Source organism: Pithys albifrons, chromosome 18, assembly GCF_047495875.1.
Source record: "Pithys albifrons albifrons isolate INPA30051 chromosome 18, PitAlb_v1, whole genome shotgun sequence".
NCBI lineage: Eukaryota > Metazoa > Chordata > Aves > Passeriformes > Thamnophilidae > Pithys > Pithys albifrons.
This window is the reverse complement of record NC_092475.1, coordinates 4,192,675-4,210,395: the sequence shown is the minus strand read 5'-3', so window position 1 is coordinate 4,210,395 and position 17,721 is coordinate 4,192,675. Positions and strand designations below refer to the sequence as shown.

The 17,721-nt window shown below is 49.8% G+C and overlaps 1 protein-coding gene across 3 annotated transcripts in view; it reads right to left on the bottom strand.

The window, feature by feature from the left end:
• Positions 1-17,721, bottom strand: part of LAMA5 (laminin subunit alpha 5) — an 87,250-nt gene that overhangs the window by 31,537 nt on the left and 37,992 nt on the right. For all 3 annotated transcript variants that reach the window (XM_071572980.1, XM_071572979.1, XM_071572981.1), the window contains 17 exons: positions 15,176-15,294; positions 14,648-14,818; positions 14,351-14,448; positions 9,446-9,561; positions 8,423-8,541; positions 7,545-7,635; positions 7,257-7,391; positions 6,755-6,817; positions 5,463-5,603; positions 4,958-5,095; positions 4,576-4,710; positions 3,960-4,094; positions 2,328-2,465; positions 2,113-2,165; positions 1,843-1,942; positions 1,330-1,382; positions 812-917 (listed from right to left, as the gene is read on the bottom strand). In XM_071572980.1, the coding sequence (XP_071429081.1) occupies positions 812-917; positions 1,330-1,382; positions 1,843-1,942; positions 2,113-2,165; positions 2,328-2,465; positions 3,960-4,094; positions 4,576-4,710; positions 4,958-5,095; positions 5,463-5,603; positions 6,755-6,817; positions 7,257-7,391; positions 7,545-7,635; positions 8,423-8,541; positions 9,446-9,561; positions 14,351-14,448; positions 14,648-14,818; positions 15,176-15,294 (1,911 nt within the window). The remainder of the gene's footprint in view (positions 1-811; positions 918-1,329; positions 1,383-1,842; positions 1,943-2,112; positions 2,166-2,327; positions 2,466-3,959; positions 4,095-4,575; positions 4,711-4,957; positions 5,096-5,462; positions 5,604-6,754; positions 6,818-7,256; positions 7,392-7,544; positions 7,636-8,422; positions 8,542-9,445; positions 9,562-14,350; positions 14,449-14,647; positions 14,819-15,175; positions 15,295-17,721) is intronic.

The window sequence follows — 17,721 nt, the reverse complement described above, 5'->3', positions numbered from 1 at the left end:
GCCTGTTTACATTCCTGCCATGCTAACAAGCTCCTGGTCACTAATCAAAGCCACGTCCCAGCGGGCGGGGAGCCTTGGGCCACTATTTTTATTCCATTGTATCCGTTTTCATATTTGGCCCGGGCCCCACTTGGATCGTCTCTTCTTCCACCTCAGTGCTGAGCTATTTCCAGGCGGCTGCGAGAGGGACAAGGTCTGCAAACCCTCATGGCTGGGTGCCGCAGCTCTGCCGCCAGCAGCAGCCTTGCTCCCTCTTCCCAGCCCTGCCAGGACTGTGTGGGCCGTTTGAGAGCAGCCAGATCTCCTCCCTTACCTCTTCCCATGGGCATGATGGAAAACAGTCAACACGGCCATGCCCACCTGCTCCCAGCAGAAGGAAGGGACACAGATACAAGGACATGGCCAGTGGTTCCCACACACCAGTTTTTGGCACCCAAAGGGGCAGCTTTCCAGGATGTTTGCTCCCGAGCCTGGCAGACCTGTGTCCAATGGTGGTAAAAGCATGAACTCAAGTCTCCAGATCCACAGCAAGCCCCAGTCCCTGCTCTGGACCGTGGTATAGAATCACAGAATCATCAAGGTTGGAAGAAACATTTAAGATCATCCAGTTCAACCATCAACCCAGTGCCACCACTGTAACCCCTAAAGCACTAACCCGTATCACCCAAAAATGATGACCCAAAGCAGGAGGTGGGACATCTCTTGCCCATTCTCTGCAATGTCAACAATCAGTCTATCCACAGCTGCATGCTCCAGGGTCAGTTCTTGCAGGACCCCTTATCCACACAAACACATCACAACGGGGACTCACCTTGGCAGCCAAAGTAATTTGCATTCTCCATATTGAAGTAGCCGTCCCTGCATGTCGAGCAGAACTGCCCGCACACGTTGGGTTTGCAGAAGCACTGCCCGTCACCCTACGAGGGAAACAGGCATGGAAACTCATTCCCTCCTGTTCCTTGTCATGGATAAGCTGTTTCTCAGTTATTTGGGTTCTGGTCTGAGACACTGCAGAAGCATTTTTGAGTTTCATGCTCCACACGGCTTCCTGCGCGTGGGTGGGCCAGATAAGGGCCAGATAATTTAAATTACCCAACAATGCAGGCAAACAAAAATCCAGGCATCCTGGGACAGACCCAGAAATATTTAGGTGCCTAATTTATGACAGGTCTTAATCCCGTGTTCTCATGCAAGCTCAGATTGTGGTGCGAGCTTTGAGAGCTCAGCATCAGGACAGGCTTCTTTTCCAGCAGCTGCTGGGAAAGACAGAGCTGAACCCTCCCAACACAGCACACTCAGAGGAGCCTGGAAGCAGAGGAGCAAACCCACCTGCCGGCACTCTGTGATTCTGCTGATGGTGCCCTTGGTGTCACACTTGCAGCCTGGAGAGATGGAGGTGAACAAGAAAGCCAGAAGTTTAATCAGCCCCTGAGAAGAACCCTGATGGGATCAGCACCCACCACACCAGGACACCATCAAGGGCTCACATTTAATTTTGGACAGTTACTGTTGAAGACAAAATGACCAAAGATATTTGCCTTTTCTGCAAATCTGGCCATGAAAAATTAAGTGTTCAGTCTGTAGAGAGGGCTGAGAACAGCCTAACTCATTGCATGAGCCCTGTGTTTCATCCCAAGCAAAAAGGTCCAGGCTCCATCCAGCCCTTCCCCTCTCCATGTGGGGGTTACTCAGACCACTCCAGCTTTGACATGTCACTTCTGGGAGAAGATGGAAGGAGGGGCATCACTTCCATCCAGCAATGATGGTCCCCCCTGGTTTGGGGTTTGCACCTTTACAGCATGGAGAGGACTTCTCAGGGCTGTGCAAATGCCATTTCCTTACTCAGGCAGCCAAAGGGGTTCTCTGGAGTCAGGTTCCAGTATCCAGGCTTGCATCTGTCACAAGCTGGACCTTCAACATATGCCCGACACGCACAGGAGCCCTGGGGAAAGGGAGGGGGTGGAAAGAACAGGTTAGAATTTGCAGCACAGTGGCTGAATATGGGATTTGGTGCTCTGGCTGCTTTTGGGCTGAGCTTAAGGAAGAACTTGGTCCAAAATGAGATAAAGGAGATCACCCCTGCAGGGATTGGTGAGTTCATTTGATACTCACCGTGGCCAGCAAGGGATCTGCAACCTCCAACCCCGCAGGGTTACAGGAGCCCACTGGAAAACAGAAGCACAAAGAGGGATTTATGGAGCTAGCTCACACCCTGGCTACTCCTAACAGCAGTTGTTTCTCCACTTGCAAAGCTAGTGGGGGATGATAAACACGTTTACCAGCCCCACACCACTGTGTGTCCCAAGACATCAGGGGGAAGGGACTACCTTCACAGTGGGGGAATCCATAGGCGCCTGGCATGCAGCTGTCACAGCGCAGACCTGTCACCTTGGGCCGGCAGCTGCACTGCCCCGTGTCCTGGTCACAGGTGCCATGCAGGGAGCCCTCCTGGGAGCACTGGCAAGCTGCAAAAGAGGGGAGAGCAACTGCTGGAGCAGGGCACAGGGGCTCCTGCAGTCAAGGCTTCCCAGAAGTAGCCTCTTTTTGTCTGCCTGACCTTCACCACCATCAAAGCAGCCAGAAATGTGGGGTGTAAGTAACATACATGCTCACTCTTTGTTTTTGGTTGAGAGGGCCCCATCTTTTAAGAAAAGCAAAACAAGCTGCAATGTTTATCTCACCCATTCATACACATGGGTGTCTATTTCAGAGGCAGGAAAAAGTTCTGGTTGAGGAGAAAGGGAAGTGTGATCTCATTCCCCAAAAGTCAGTTGCCAGTGACAGATCAGACACTACAAAAGCCCAAATACCCAAGGACAGCATTTGGCCATCAGGGTCTGCCCTGGGAATGTTGTATGTGGGCAGTGGGGCTGCAGCACCAGGCCAGCAGCACAGTCTGGGCAGCTGAGGGTGCAGGCAGGGCAATGGCTCTGTGGCTTCCTGCATGACCTGCCTCAGACAAACACATGCAGAGATCCTGCTGTCCTATCACAGGAAAGGTCAGCAAGCTGCCAGGGAGCTGCCCATGCCTTCCTTGCCCAGCCAGCACTCCTCAAATCCCTGCCAAAGGAGACGTTTTAGGCTGACACCCCCAGACTGGCTAACAGCAAAACATTGCTCAAGAAACAGCAGATTAAAAAAAAACATAAAAAATCAGGTGGTTCTTTTCTTTCCTTGCTGTGGCTCCTCTACAGCTCTGCAATGTGGCCACTGCTTTATGAGACACAAAAAAAAATGAACTCCTGTGAGACCATTTCATCTATGCCTGCAGCCTCTTCAAAGGCATATTGCCGGCATCAGCATTTGGGAGGAGTGTTGTGCCAGCTGGCACAGCTCAGGAGTCTTCATTTAGTACAGTGCAAGAGGGTGATGATGCTCTTTTTTTGCCTCAGGGAAACTGTATCACGGATTACTTTTTAATGAGCAGTAAATTCTTGCTGGGAGACATAAGAGTACATCTGTCTTCCAGTCAGACTGCCAACAGGGAGGGAGATGGGGACGCTCTGCCCAGAGCTGGGGAGTGCTGGTCAGAGTATCTGGGGCCACAGGCACCTGCCACAGGCATTGCTCAGCTTTGGCACCTGCAACTCTGGTCCAGGAGCAACGCAGTGCCCAGGGAAAAGGACAGAACTGCAGAATTGTTTAGGTTGGAAAAGACCTCTAAGATCAAGTCCAACAGGAACACACAGCCAAGCCCACCACTAAACCACATCCCCAAGTGCCATATCTACATGGCTTTTAAATTTCTCCAGGGATGGCGATTCCACAGCAGCCTGGTCCAGTGCTTAACAACCACACTGATAAAGAAGTTTCCCCTAATATCCAATCTAAACCTCCCCTGGTGCAACTTGAGGGTGTTTCCTCTTGTCTTGTCACCTGTTACTTGGGGGAAAGACCAACCCCACCTGGCTACACCCTCCCTTCAGGCAGTTGTGCAGAGCAATAATGTGGTTACTCACGAGTGCAGCTAGGGTACCCATAGAAGCCCAGGGCACACTGGTTGCAGGTGTGTCCTGCAAAATTCATGTGGCATCGGCACTGGCCAGTTGGGCTGCAGTTGTTGTCCACTGCACCCCGGGAATCACAGGAACAAGCTGTAAGAGCAGGACTGTCAATAGCCTGATGAACTGTGTGATCTGTGGCCAGCCACTGCTGGTCTGACATTCAGCCCCCCAAGAATTAGCCATTTCCAATACAACTAAAATAATTTATTAATTCCCTGGCAAGTTAGGCAGTATTTTCAGTCATGGCCATACCAGGAAAATGCCACTGAGGGCTTTTTACAGCTCATTTAATGTTTCCCAGCAGTTTAGTAGGTTAGCATACTAAAACGACAGCCAAAAAAGGCATAAGCTGAGACACCAGGTCACAGCAGGGTTGTGATGAGGAGGTGGGACTGATAAAAACTGCATTGTCTTCCAGGCTTTGGTATGATCCGTGACCTCCAAAACAAGCCTGCCAAATTCACAGTGCAAAACACATGGGTTCAATTTTGAGAAACACCAAAGCCTTGCAAAAACAGGTATGTTTTTAGAAGGAGACAGACCAGCAGGAACCAGAGGTTAAGGTCCTTACCATAGCAGTGGGGGTAGGAGTGGTACCCAGGACTGCACTGCTCACACCGTGGCCCAGCAAACTCAGGTCTGCAGAAACAATTCCCGACGGAGTCACAGCCTCCTGGCAGTGTCCCAACAGCACTGCAACCACACACTGCAACACAGAGAAACCATTTGCCCTGTGCTGGTGGCTTGCAGCAAAGTCCCTGGCAGTGTCTTTTTCTTGCAGCTTCTCAAATGGGTGTTTAGGTGAAGCTCTTAAGAATTCAAACCGTCAATCTCTACCCCATCACACATACTCTCTAACATGCCCAAAAACCCACTTTCCAGTCCTTCAACCCCCTGCCAGAGGTCTCTGACTGTGTGTTCCCCCCCAGGCCCACAGGAGGACAGATACTCACACTGGCACAGAGGGTAGTTGAAGTAGCCTGGAGCACATTGGTCACACAAGTGCCCTTCATATCCCGTTCGGCACAGACACTGCCCTGTCTCGCTGTCACAGGTGCCATCGTACTGACCAGGGCCAGAGCACTGGCAGGCTGGAAAGCAACAAGGGCATTACTAAATAAGCAGGTTCTTCATATTTCCCCTTCCTAGGAAAGGAACCAAAGTGCCTGTTCCTCTGGGGTAGAGGAGCAGTCACTGGAGAAACCCTGGGGGATACAGCTGACAGCAAGCATGCCTTGCCCATAGCTCACATCCATAGGGAATTTCTCAAGAGCCCCACCAGCCTGGGAGGATGCTGGAGGGTCAGGGCTGGGTGGAATGCAACCGCAAAAGTCATGGGAATTTGACACTTGGAAGTGGGGCTGGAGAATTCCTCCTCCCCAGCAAGGAGAGCCACGTTCCTGCCCAGCTGGGAGGTGAGCAGGGCGAGCTTGGGGCCACTGACCCTGAGTTACTCACGTTGGCAGCTGGGTCCGTAGTGGCCTGGGGCACACTGGTCACACTGTGTTCCCTGGAAGTTGGGCTTGCACACGCACATCCCCACCCGAGGGTCTTTGCGACAGGCATTGCCTTCTGTCCCGCCCGCGTAGCAATCGCAGTCTGGAGAGGGGACACACATGGCTGTTCAGTCGAGCTCTGAGGTCCCATAAGGACAAGGCAGGAGAGGCAGGAGAGGCAACAGCTCAAGCATTTGCCTCCTGATAACCTTCCTACCAGATGCAAACATTTTAACCAAACCCTGCCCAGGAAATCAGCACCCCTGGTTTGGGGGGAGGTTGAGAGAGCTCAGCACCACTCACGTGTGAAGCTGCTAGATGGGCAGCAGGGCAATGAACAGAGCAGGCAAATGCTGCTTCCACAAGCCCAGGCAGCTGATTCAGTGCTGCACTGCCCAAGTGTGGGAATAATCAGAGCCTTCAGCTAACCAGGGTGAGATTTGAGCTTCCTCTCTGGTCACTGCATGCTCAGCTGGACATGGCCTTCACAGTACCAGGGCAGGGAGGTGCTCTGGGTGAGCACAGCTGAGGCTCTGAGCCAGCCCTGCCATCACTGACAGCAGTGGTGTGGGGTGGCGGGCTGGGAGAGGGAAGAGCAAACACCATCCAACAACTAGAGGGAGGAGGAGGTGGGGAAATGAGAAGGGAAGTGAGAAATTCCAGCTCAGGAAAACAATAACCTGTCTGCAAGATACAGAGTTTAAAATATCAGAAGGAAGGAAAAGGTTATCTGGAGCTTGCTGGGGAGCATGAGACAGGGGAGGATTCAGTGGGAAAAGAGACAAGAAAAAGCACATGGGAGTAGATGAACTGAGAGGAGTGAGCGTAAGAGAGAGGGGAGGTGGAGTGCAGCAGGGATGAGGGCAGGGTGAGCTTTCTAAACAACACAGAAAGTGCCACAGCATGGGCAGCCACCTGTGCACGCTGCAGAGGCAGAGCTCCCAGCTCAGCCACAGCCCCTCACAGGGGTTTCTCACAGTGAGGCCAAAAAGGACATCCCCATATGGCTTGGACCCAAAAAAAAGCACACAATCACATGGGCACTCTAGGCTAGAGTTTTCATGTCTATAAAAAACAGAGATCATAAAACTCCCTTCTCCCATCCTCAGCTGCCTCCTCTCTCAGTGCCAGGGCTGTCTCATACAACGTGTGTGCCCAGAAAGCTGAAGACCTAATTGTGCATTGAATGGGGAGATACAACAGAAATGATATCACAGGGATTGCCACAGCACCAAGGAAAATTGCACTGCTTACTTATTATCTGTCCTGCAGGAAGCACTTGTTCTCCAGTATCGTTGTGAGTGAAAGCTGGAACAGCTGAGTAGAGAAAGAGACATTGCACAGGTCATCACACGCTCCAAGAAATCCTGTTGGAATATCAAGGGCTTGACACTCCCAAGGCTGAACAGGCTGAATGAAAATGTGGAACATGGAACAAAGGATGGATATCCCACTAAACAGCAATCCATTACAGCCCTTGTTAACCTGTCTTCCACAGAAAGTTAGAGATGAAACTCCAGCCAAATGGGAAGCTTCCACTGACTCGAGAGAGCTGAGTTCAGATCAGTTCAGCTCTGCTCCAGCTTCCACCCAAGACAAACATGAACTTGTCCCCCACTTGCAAGAACTCTTCCTGTGACAGGGGTGGCAGGTGGCATGGGGAAAAGGCACCTGAGGAGCAGCCACAACTGGAGCTGTTGGCCCTTCCCACAACTCCTGGGTCAGTGGGGTCCCAGATCTGATCACTCCCACTTACGGTAGCAGTGGGGGAAGTTGATGTATCCCTCGGCACAGGCATCACAGTGCTCCCCAGTGTAGTTGGGCTTGCAGTAGCAGCGGCCAGTGAAGTCCTCACAGGTGCCATCAGTGAAGTCAGACTCACAGTTACAGCCTGCAAAGAGGGACAGGCAGGCAGTGGTGTCACTGACTGAGATCCCAGACTCCCTACACCAGTAAAACCTCCCAGCCCAATCCTCCAGACCATCTTCCCAGTGCCACCAAGTCCAGGAGGGCACCTACAACCTACAGAGGAGTTCACACTCACGGTAGCAAATATATGGAGAGTCGATGGGGTGGTCGGGGGATCTGTAGTATCCTGGGATGCACCTCTCACAATTAATGCCAGTGGTGTGATGCTGAAAGACAGTGGGTTAGAGGGGCATCAGTTCCTCTGCACGACTCATATTCATCTGCCACATTTACTAACAGCTCCAGGTTACAAAGGAAGCAGCTCAGGAGTGTCAGCACACAGAAGACATAAATCTGCTCAAAAGTCCACATACAACAATTTGGAAACAAAGCATTTCCTCCAAACTGTATCCTCCCATAAACACAGAGTGAGTTTCAGGTTCATATATGACCTCAAGCCCATTTCATTTCCTTCAGATAGTAAAATGTCCTGAACCACTTTGGGCTTGGAGGATGGGAGCAACCTGTTTCCTCCCAGCAATAAAGCACAGTGAAAAGTTTCATGCCACTGCCTGTATTAACCAGCAGTCACCTTGGGTAGGGAAGAGCTACTTTCCCACTTTCACTGGCAACTCCAGAGACTGAGAAGACTGGCATTTTGTTGGCCAGAGAGAAATCCAGAGAGATGGCAAAACCTGAGTGATGCAAACCACGTAGAGACTCCCCAGAGCAGCAATTTGTCCCTCCCAATTTTAGTGTCTCTGCAGATCTAATTCTAAAGCATCAGAAAGGTAATGCTACTACCAAGGAACAGTTAGAAACTCAAATTCTGTTTTCATTACTGGTGCACACTCCTTTAACCCATGTCAAACAGACTAAATTTCCAGGGAGAGACTTAATTTAGGTAACAGAAGGTGTGTGAGGGGGTCAGTGGCAGTGTCAGGAAGGCTGAACTCCAGGTTGACAGCAGAAACATTTGCAACACCCTTTTCCATAGGAGCTCTTCAGCCCTACCTGACAGTCAATACAAACACCTCCCCCTTCAAACTTGTCTTCACGGCTCTTGCTGGCTTTGTGGCGATCCACCTCCGGGTCGTAGTAGCAGTCGTAGGCATGGCCATTGCAATTGCAAGCTGAAATACAAAGAGATGTTAGCTAAGCCACCAGCCCAGAGAAATCCTTCAGGCACCAGCTGCATCTCAAGATGCAGAGAAAACTCCTTCGTGGTTTGATGTTGGATGGGTTAGTTTTCCATGAGGAAAGATGCCTGACTGCAGCTGGGGGAGGTTCACATGTTCTCCCAAGCTCCCAGAAGTCTTTCAGTTCAAAGGCACAGAAGCAGCAAGTCTCACAAAGTCTGGTCTACAACCAGGAGAGCAGTGGGCACAGAATCACAAGTAAAATACGTGCAGGAGTGTATGGACAAGAAAGAGAAATTACACAGCTTTGGGGTCTCATCTGGTTTAGAAAACAACGTTCTTGCCTCTTTTATCCCACCCTGGATGGAGCTGAGCTGTAAAATTCTGAATCCAGTGAGGGGGTTTTATAAACCCACAGGATTAAGATTCTCTTCCACACTACATCTATGAGACACCGTGTGGTGTAGCTACGCTCCGTGCTCTGCATTCCTAGTACAGCAGGAATTCCACTGTCGGCATTGACCAAAGGCTTCTCCAGACAAATAAAGATGTCCTGTGCGTAAACACATCCAAACGTAATTCATCTTGGAGACAGAATTGAGCAACAAGACTTGTCTGCATGAACCCTTGGACATGCAGGAGGAACTGGAACATAAGCAGAGTCAAAGTCCCACACAGACCTAGTGGGCCTCCCTGTGTGAGCCTCCACTGAGCACCATCAACCACAGTTGCACAGTCCTCTCCAGTGACCTCCCCCTCACCAGTACCAGACACCACCAACCCCACAGTCCAGTGAGCAGCTTCTCTGCACCACAGCAACCAGGGCAGGTAGAGCCTGGTTGAGCTGTGCCTTGCAAAGCAGCTGGGAATGGAAGGGGAAAGCCCAACTCCAACTCACGCTGGCATTCGTTTGCGCTGTCGGCAGTGGCAGGTTTCCACGGGAACTGGTTGTAGCCGGGGCAGCAGCGGTCGCAGGACCCACCACAGGTGTTGTGCTGGCAGTCACACTGCAGCCTGCAGGGACAGAACAGGGCACAGACAAGGCTGGGGTGATGACAGGGATGTGTGCAGCTGTCACTAGTCAGATACATGAACAAGTGATATTTGCTCATCCAAATATTCTGGAAAAGAGGCTTCTAAGGCATTTTTTCAACTTTTTAATTGCTGATTTATTTTTTTCTGAGCTGAATACCACATTTGGCTCTTCCAGCACCATTTTCTCCCTTTCTTCTCCTCCACCATCACTCTTTTCTTCATAGGGAGATGAGGATTAGAGAAAAATCAGTGTGCTACTGCCTAGTCAGCTCTGCAGACAATAAAATGTGGAATGGTTGGAGGTGCCAGCAGTAGAAAACTAAGCTGAAGTAGATTACTTGACAAAGTGTAGCATAGTGCAAGGACACAAAGATCTCCCCATCGCTGTGCAGGGGCAGTGTGGAAGGAATAAAAGACAGTCCAGAGCCAGAGAGGGATGGGGCCACACAGGTGCTATCTGCTCCTCCAGGTATACCTGTGCTGCAGGGAGGAGGACATGAAATGTGAATTAAGTCTTTCAGAAGGAGCTGGCCCCACACTGCCTGTGAAATGCACCTCCTGCTTTCCAGGCAGGGCTGTGCTGGGTAAACAGGCGGCTCCAGAGGCACCAAGCAAGAAATCTCGACAGTCAACCGATGGATCTCGTCCCTGCTCGACCGCAACGGTGATTCATTAACATCAGTGACATCATCTCCTAAACCTCCACTTAGCAGGAGGCGATTCCCATCCAACACAAATGCTTTCTGTTGTATTAGACTTATGGATAATACAACATGTTCCAGCTTTTATCTGTGCAATTACTCATTTCCCCTCAGGGTCTGTCTGCCACTCCCATCTCTCCCTCCCTCCAATGCTTTTCCATTCAAAAGCAGCGTTTAAAAATAAATGTAATTTTTTTAAAACATTAGAAACAAAAGGAGCAGTCATTCAGGGTGAAGTGCAGGAGTGTAAACACACTCTTTTGTGACTGCAGTGAGTTGAGTGCCAGGGTTTCCACCTCCACGTAATTTTAAGATGTGGGACCCACAAGTCGATGTATTGCCAGACAGAGGGAGCAGCATGGGACAAATGAACTCATTGTAACAAAATATGGGATGATCTGATTGTTCAGGGGAATGCAGGCAGGATCCACACTCAGCAAGTTTGCTTCAGCCAGAGGGCTGAGAGGCAGGAGATCCCCCAGTGCTGCTCCCAGCCCTGGTGCTGGTCCTCCCCTTGCACATGCCATGGGATGCTTGGCCAGTCAGGTCTTTGAGCACTCATCACTCCCTGTCCCTGCCCACATTCACTGGCTGGCAGAATTCTGGATGACACCTAAGAGGCAGAAAAGAGTCCTGAAACATTCAGCAGGAAGTTCATTCTCCTTGTGTTTTGCAGACCCAAGGGGGAGACTCAATGAGAGGCAAACCCTGGCCATGTCCCTGTAAGAAAACCCACAGACCTCTCACCTGGCTGACTATCACTCAGCACTTCCAAGAAAACAAAATTCTATGGTTTCTTTCCACAGCAGCAGATGGAGATGAAGATTAACATCCATATACATTAGTGGGGAGAAAGATGGTCATGAAGTCAGGGAATTTATAAACCTGCTGAACAGTGTTAATCTCCCTGAGTGGAGGACGTGGCTCCAGCCACACACCCCAGCTCTTTAATGTTCAAGATGTTTGAAAAGCACTGGTTTCATTCCCAGAATGCAAAAAGATGGTACTCCATAGGTAAAGATGTGCATTTCAGATGGGGAAGGAGTTATTTATTTAGTCTCTGCTCTCCAGAATTAGCAACGACCTCTCAGAGAGTTCATCTGTCATGGCTTTACTGCACCTTATGCTGAGTCTATGCTGCTAATGAATTATGGACAACTGTGCATAAACTACAATATTTACATGTTCCACTGATTGAATATATACAAGGAAGAAGAGGGAACGGCTGTGTTCACATAACACATATTTCCTGGTTGTCCTGACATAAGAAATGAAACCACAGTCTTCCCACTGGAATTGATGCTCAATTGAGAGACTAAACAGTTTTCAATGAGCAGCTGCGGCAGAGGTGAGAACAGCACACAAGAACTACAGCATCTGGATTTGGCTGGGACATCTCAGCAGCACAATCAAGAGAATAGAAAAGCCCCTTCCTCTGCTTCTGATTATACTAAGGAAAAACCACCTGCAAAAAAAGAGACTGAGAGATGGCACAAATCTACTAGCACACATGGTGCTTTTCCTTCCAAAAGGGAAAGAGGAAGCTGGAGTTCAGGGTCCAGCAGTGGGAAAGCATCCTTCATCTGCAGATGTGCATCTGACCAGCCAGGCTGCTGTTGTCTTGCTGGTTATCTTCATCATCAGGCACAGAGGCAGAGCTGGACTCTTCAGTTGTCTCCCCTCCAGCTTGTCTCATATGTGATGGGTGAACCCACAGAAACAGTTGCTCTTATCAGACAGATGCAGAGCCCTTGCAGAGTTCTCCTGAGCTCATGTCATGTTAACACATACCTAAGCAGCTACATGTTAACACAAGACTCCTGTCTGGGCTGTCCATGCCAGGTTCCTGTTGATGCTTATCTCACTGCTCCCAGGGTTTGCCAGGAGAAAGGGCTGTGCCTGATCCTGCTGGTGTTCATCTTTAACCTGGAGAACATTCCTTCCCTCTGCTTAATTCAGCCCATTCCATCTTGGGGCAAAGAGAGAGAGTTGTGAAAAGTCCAAAGAGCCTGGAGAAGGCTGTACTTGCCCACACACTGCAGGTGCCTGCACATACACACTCACACAGGGTCCAGACATGCTGCCACTGCAACACAGCTGGATGTGCAACCTCCATGACTTGGCACTCCACAGAAACTTTCCAAAGCTGGATAAACATTATCATTTATGGCCAGGAAGTCAGCTCACAGACATGCTTCATCACGTCCTAAAGTCTTTGCCAAGATTTCACCTCACCTCTATCAAAGTGCTCATCCTGCCTTTCTGGGCAACAGGCACAAGAAACACAGGCCTTTGCAAAAGAGAGAAGTTAAAATGAGAAGCAGAGACCTCACCAACAGGCTGAGACAGTAACTGGGATTTTTAACAGGGCCAGGTCAAGCCACATGCCTCTATTTGCATTTCCTTCCTCTGTTGCTGTCACACATCAGCATCTGAAGAGGCAGAACATGTGCAGAAGGACATACTGCACAGATTTCTGAAGACATGACATGTTTCTGTCAGCTGGGACTCATGACTCAAGGGGACAGTGTGTCTGAGCCCCAGCTGCCCCAGCAATGCCTCCTGGCGTGTGGCATTGCAGCAGGTATCACCAAGCTGTGCTGTGTCAGGGCAGGAGGGCTGGGATGCCTTCCCAGCAGTGCCCACTTCAGTGGGAAGGCTAGACACAGCTGCTGCTGGAGCCTGGAGAATGGGAGCATTTCACCAATCCCTCATTTTCTCAACTGAAAGTATCATATTTCTGCTGACTCCTCTGTGCTCCTGGGCCTGCTAACAGGGTACAGCAATGCCCTGAGAAGTTCTATTTACCCAGCATCTTTCCTGCTGTATCCCAAAGCACTTACAGCTGTTATGTGATGACTATACAAAGCACCCAAGTAGGAAATGTTTTCTCCTCCAGGCCAGTGTGATCTGCTCTGGATGAAATGCAACAGCTGCTTTACCAACATGTGCTGCAACATCAGAGAACAGTTTGGGGTCAAGAGCAAAGACGCCAAATGCAACCAAATCAAAGTGGAGGAGGTGAACTGTGAGAGGCAGACACTGTTGCAAGCAGAAGTAGTATTGAATAAGGATTTCCAACACATTTCTCCTTGCTCAATTTTCCCTTTCTTCCTGGAGAACTCCAAGCCATCGATACACCCAAGAAAGGCATGACATTTCAATGTTAAAGAATTACTTGGCCCCATGAATCCTTTTGCCCCAGTGCACAGGTGTACTGGCATCCAGCAACACCAACATGTAAAAAACAAGGAACTGTACATTCAAATATTTATGAACTTCCTTCTGTGAGAGAGTTTGGCACACTAACGCAGACTTGCTTACCAATACATCTTTGTTTCAATACTTAACAGCTTTAACCTTGGCTGCAACTCACTGGAATTTTATTTTAGAAGATCCAAAAGCTCTACATGATCCTGATGAGAAAGAAATACAAGCTCCCCTCATCCAGCTGAACCTACTCGTCCCTTGCATAAAGGCAACATTCAAGCTGCAAACAGATGGCCAAGAGCAACTTTCATAGCTGGAAGCAGCTCTTTGCCATTTCGAGTTGCCAAGGCAGATGGGAAGAGTCCCATAAGCCAAAATGTAACTGCTTTGCATGGTCTTGTTCTTTTGCAAAGAGTAGTTGTTCAGCTATGTACATAACCAGTTTATGGTTCTTATGACTAGAAATGGGTGGCAGAGTCTCTGGTTTCATGGCAACTCTCATTCTCATGTTATTTATGATGAGATAATTCTCATCTATTTATGAGAGCATTGTCCCAGTGTTCAACATTCGTATCCCACCTTTCCCCATTTCAGCACTCTGCTCCCACAGGATGGCAAAGTTGTGGACATGGAAACCAGACCAGAGAGCTGATCTGGCTGTAAAATAGTCTGACCAAATGTTTGATTTTTCCTGCTTTGGCTGAAGCAGCTTCTGATTTGTTCTCAGGGCAGAGCCAAGATCAACAGTGCTGGCACAATTACAAGATCAGGACAGGACACAACTCAGACCAGTACCTCCATTCTTAGCACAATAACTCAAATGCTTTTACACAGAACTGGGAGTTTGAAAGAGGTACCTGTAAGGGTCGTTGGGGTCTTTGGCATCACAGACATCTGCATGGCCATGGCAGACACAGCGCCCTCCAATGCTGATATCTTTGATGCTGTAGTAATACTGGAGAGCACAAGAAAAGCTGGCCATTAGTATCTTTGCAAATAAGTTTTGTAACTGTTCTACTCAGGATTCAACAGGACTTTATGCAGTAAAATGTTCCCCTCAGGCAAAATTCAGGGGTGTCTTCTCTCCAGAGGTTGCATGCACAGCCCTCAAACAGTTCCACCTCACTAGCAAGATGTATCAAGGTCTGCCTTACCCTCCTTGTCACCGTAGGGTCCCTCAAAGCTTTGCCCATCAAGTGCCCAAGCAGAGTGTTTGTCTGCAGGAAGCGCAGTCTGATGTTGGTGGCTTTTGTGAAGTTTCGCAGGAGAGGAGAGTAGGAGAAGTTCATGGCTCCTGGGCGCCCATTGACCAGAGAGACAACAATCTGGGAAAAAAAGAAGGGAAAAGGCCAGGTTGGATGGGGTGTGGAGCAACCTGGTCTAGTGGAAGGTGCATCTGTTCATGGTAGGGGGGTTGGAACAGGATAGTCTTTAAGATCCCTTCCAACTCAAACCATCCTGTGATTCTGTGAGAAAAATCTGTGTATCCTGTGGGGTAGGAGGAAATTAATCTCTCCCTTAGCTAAACCCAGTCATCAAGATGACTGAATCAGTTCCCTGCCAATTTCATTTGGTTTAACTGGGTAGTTTAAGTGGCATCTGAAAATCAAGGGGGAACCAATTAGTAGGAGTATCTACAGTCACCTGGAAACTCCAGAGGATGAGAACAGGTAACTGCTCACCTCCCCATTTTCCAAAGGCACGATCCGGGAGTATTCAGTAGTGCAGATGGCATGGTCATCCCTGGTGATCCGATCCACGGTGTGCTGTCCAAACTTCTCAATGCAGTCCCTCTTGGAAGCTGTTCATCAACCAGAGAAGAGAGCAGTTAAGAGAAATGGAACAATTCCAAGCCCTGTATGGATTTTCCCACATCAGCCACTGGAGAGATGGGTATGCAATCTTTGTTAAGCATTCACTGCATACAGATTGCTTTGTGTCATTAACCCTGTCATGGCTAAATACATGTTCTCCACTAAGGGAAGGAGTCACTTGAACAGTAAGAGGCAGAAAACCCCCCAGATCACCTCCCCACAGGAAATGAGCCAAGTGAGAATGGCCACTGTACCTACTGCAACCACCTTCAGAGGAACCCATCCCTTAATTTTGGCATTGAGCTCACAGTTTAACCAGCTTGGAACCTAACTCTGGTCTGGATCTGCTGCCTGGCTGGCACTGGATTTGCTGCAGGGCTTTCACTGAACTGCAGAAGGCTCTTTGCTACCACGGCTCTGCTTCTGATGAAGGAGCTGTACCATCATGTCACAGGGCTCTTAAACTTCTTGGGTCAGTCCCAAAGCCAGCACAGAATAACACGGTGGGAGCAACCACAAGCCACAGCCACCGATAGGACATCTCCCACCAGGCAGGGTGGACATGAGGTGAGGGGAAGGGACCTGCACTGGTTGGGTGAGGCAGAACAGGATGTTCAGAGGATACTCTGAACTCTGCAACTGCCCTTAAACAAACACCACAAAACAGAAATGCCAAACCCACCAAGAACCACCCCTTGGGGACAGTGAACAAGGGCTCCTGCCACTAAGTGGCAATGCAAGGCTGACTAAAGCCAGGGGACAGTCACACTGCTGGCTTAGCGACCTGCTCTGGGAATGCTGCATGCCAAGACTCTTCTTGCAGCTTCAGGAATGCCCTGGTCCCTGTATGGCTCCTCCTGGAAGTCCGGCACCCTTGTCCCCAGGATGTCTGACATCCCTGTGCTGGCAGTGCCAACCAAACCACAGTGAATGTGTTGGGGCAGTTCAGAACCAGACTGTGCAGGGTGCTGAGCACATACATCTACCCATGGAAAAACCTGCACTATGTCACTCTCAAGGACTGTTCCATCAGGGAGAGCCTGGAGAAAGGCTGGTCCTTCCCATTCACATTCCACCTGTGCCAGGAGCTCACAGCAGTACGTGCAGAATCCTATGCTGCTGCAGCGTTCCTGAGGATGTTTACATGGGGAGAAGGGAGAAAAGGCAGCCAACACAACCTGCTGTTCCTGCCAGCAGTGTTCAGCTCACACAGGAAGCTGATGGGGAAATGTTAACCCAATTCATGGTAATAATCCTCCAAAATCATCTGCCAGAAGTCATGTCCCTCAGTCCATGTGCTGCACGGGCAGGCTGAGCCAGGCAGGAGGAGCAGCAAAGGGGTGCAGAGAACTTCTGCCTCCCTGCCTTCAACCCTGGCTTGCACCACCCACACCTTGTCTCCAGCAACATAGCCTTGCTCCATGAAAGGCTGTTTTGGCAACAGTAGGAACTCAGTTGCATCCACAGGAAGATGTGGAAACATTTAACATGGTCTCTGGCCGCCAAGCTTTGCTTTACCAGGTGTTTTTTAAAAGGCAATTTATTTTTAAAGCCTGAGGCGAGGAGCCTGTCACCAGTGGCTTAAGATGATTGATTTCCAGAGAGCTCCCATGGCTGGGCATGGAGACAGGATGCTCAGCACGAGGAGCTACTCAGGAAAAGCAAGGAACTCCTCCAGTTATTGCCAAATCTACACAACCCTGTGAGCCAGAAGACAGGCACTCTGAGCTAAAGCAGAGTAACCCATCAGCCTTAAACTCCAGCAGTGCTTCAAGGAAACAACAGAATAGGACAGAACCTTGCCCTGTGCTGGCACTGCCCAGCAAAGCAAGACCAGAGGGGCTAATCCTACACAACACAATAAGGCTCTGTGGCCTTGGATGGACAGATGGGACCGAGCATCTTTCATGTCTTGTTCCCATTTGAAATGCTGTGTGGGGAGCCTTTCATGGAGATAAACACTCCCATAATCTCTCCCCAGAACTCCCATTTCTCTTTTAGTGGCTGAGGAAGGCACGGTGCCCCCCACATTGGGATGAACTGAGGATCCACACTGCCACACCCCCTCCAGCCCTTCTCCCTGAGAAGATCCATCAGCTACAAGGGCAGATGCTTTCCACATCAGTCACTTTTTCCCTCCTTCTGCAGAGCTAAGCACAAAAGCACCTCAGCAGCCTGGCTGGGGGGCCTGGGGCAGCCTGGGGAACCAAACACCTCCCACGATGTGGCTCAAGGGGCATGGGGTGGACAGTGTCACCCCTGGCAAGGCTTGCTGGCGTCTTTGAAGAACATTTGCTTTTTTGCCAGCTGCTTTTAACCCTCTTACTGACCTGACCAGTGTTTTTATTAGACCACCTACAGAATTCCCCATGCCAAAAATAAACCTCCAAAAAGGACTTCTTGTGCTAGCAAAA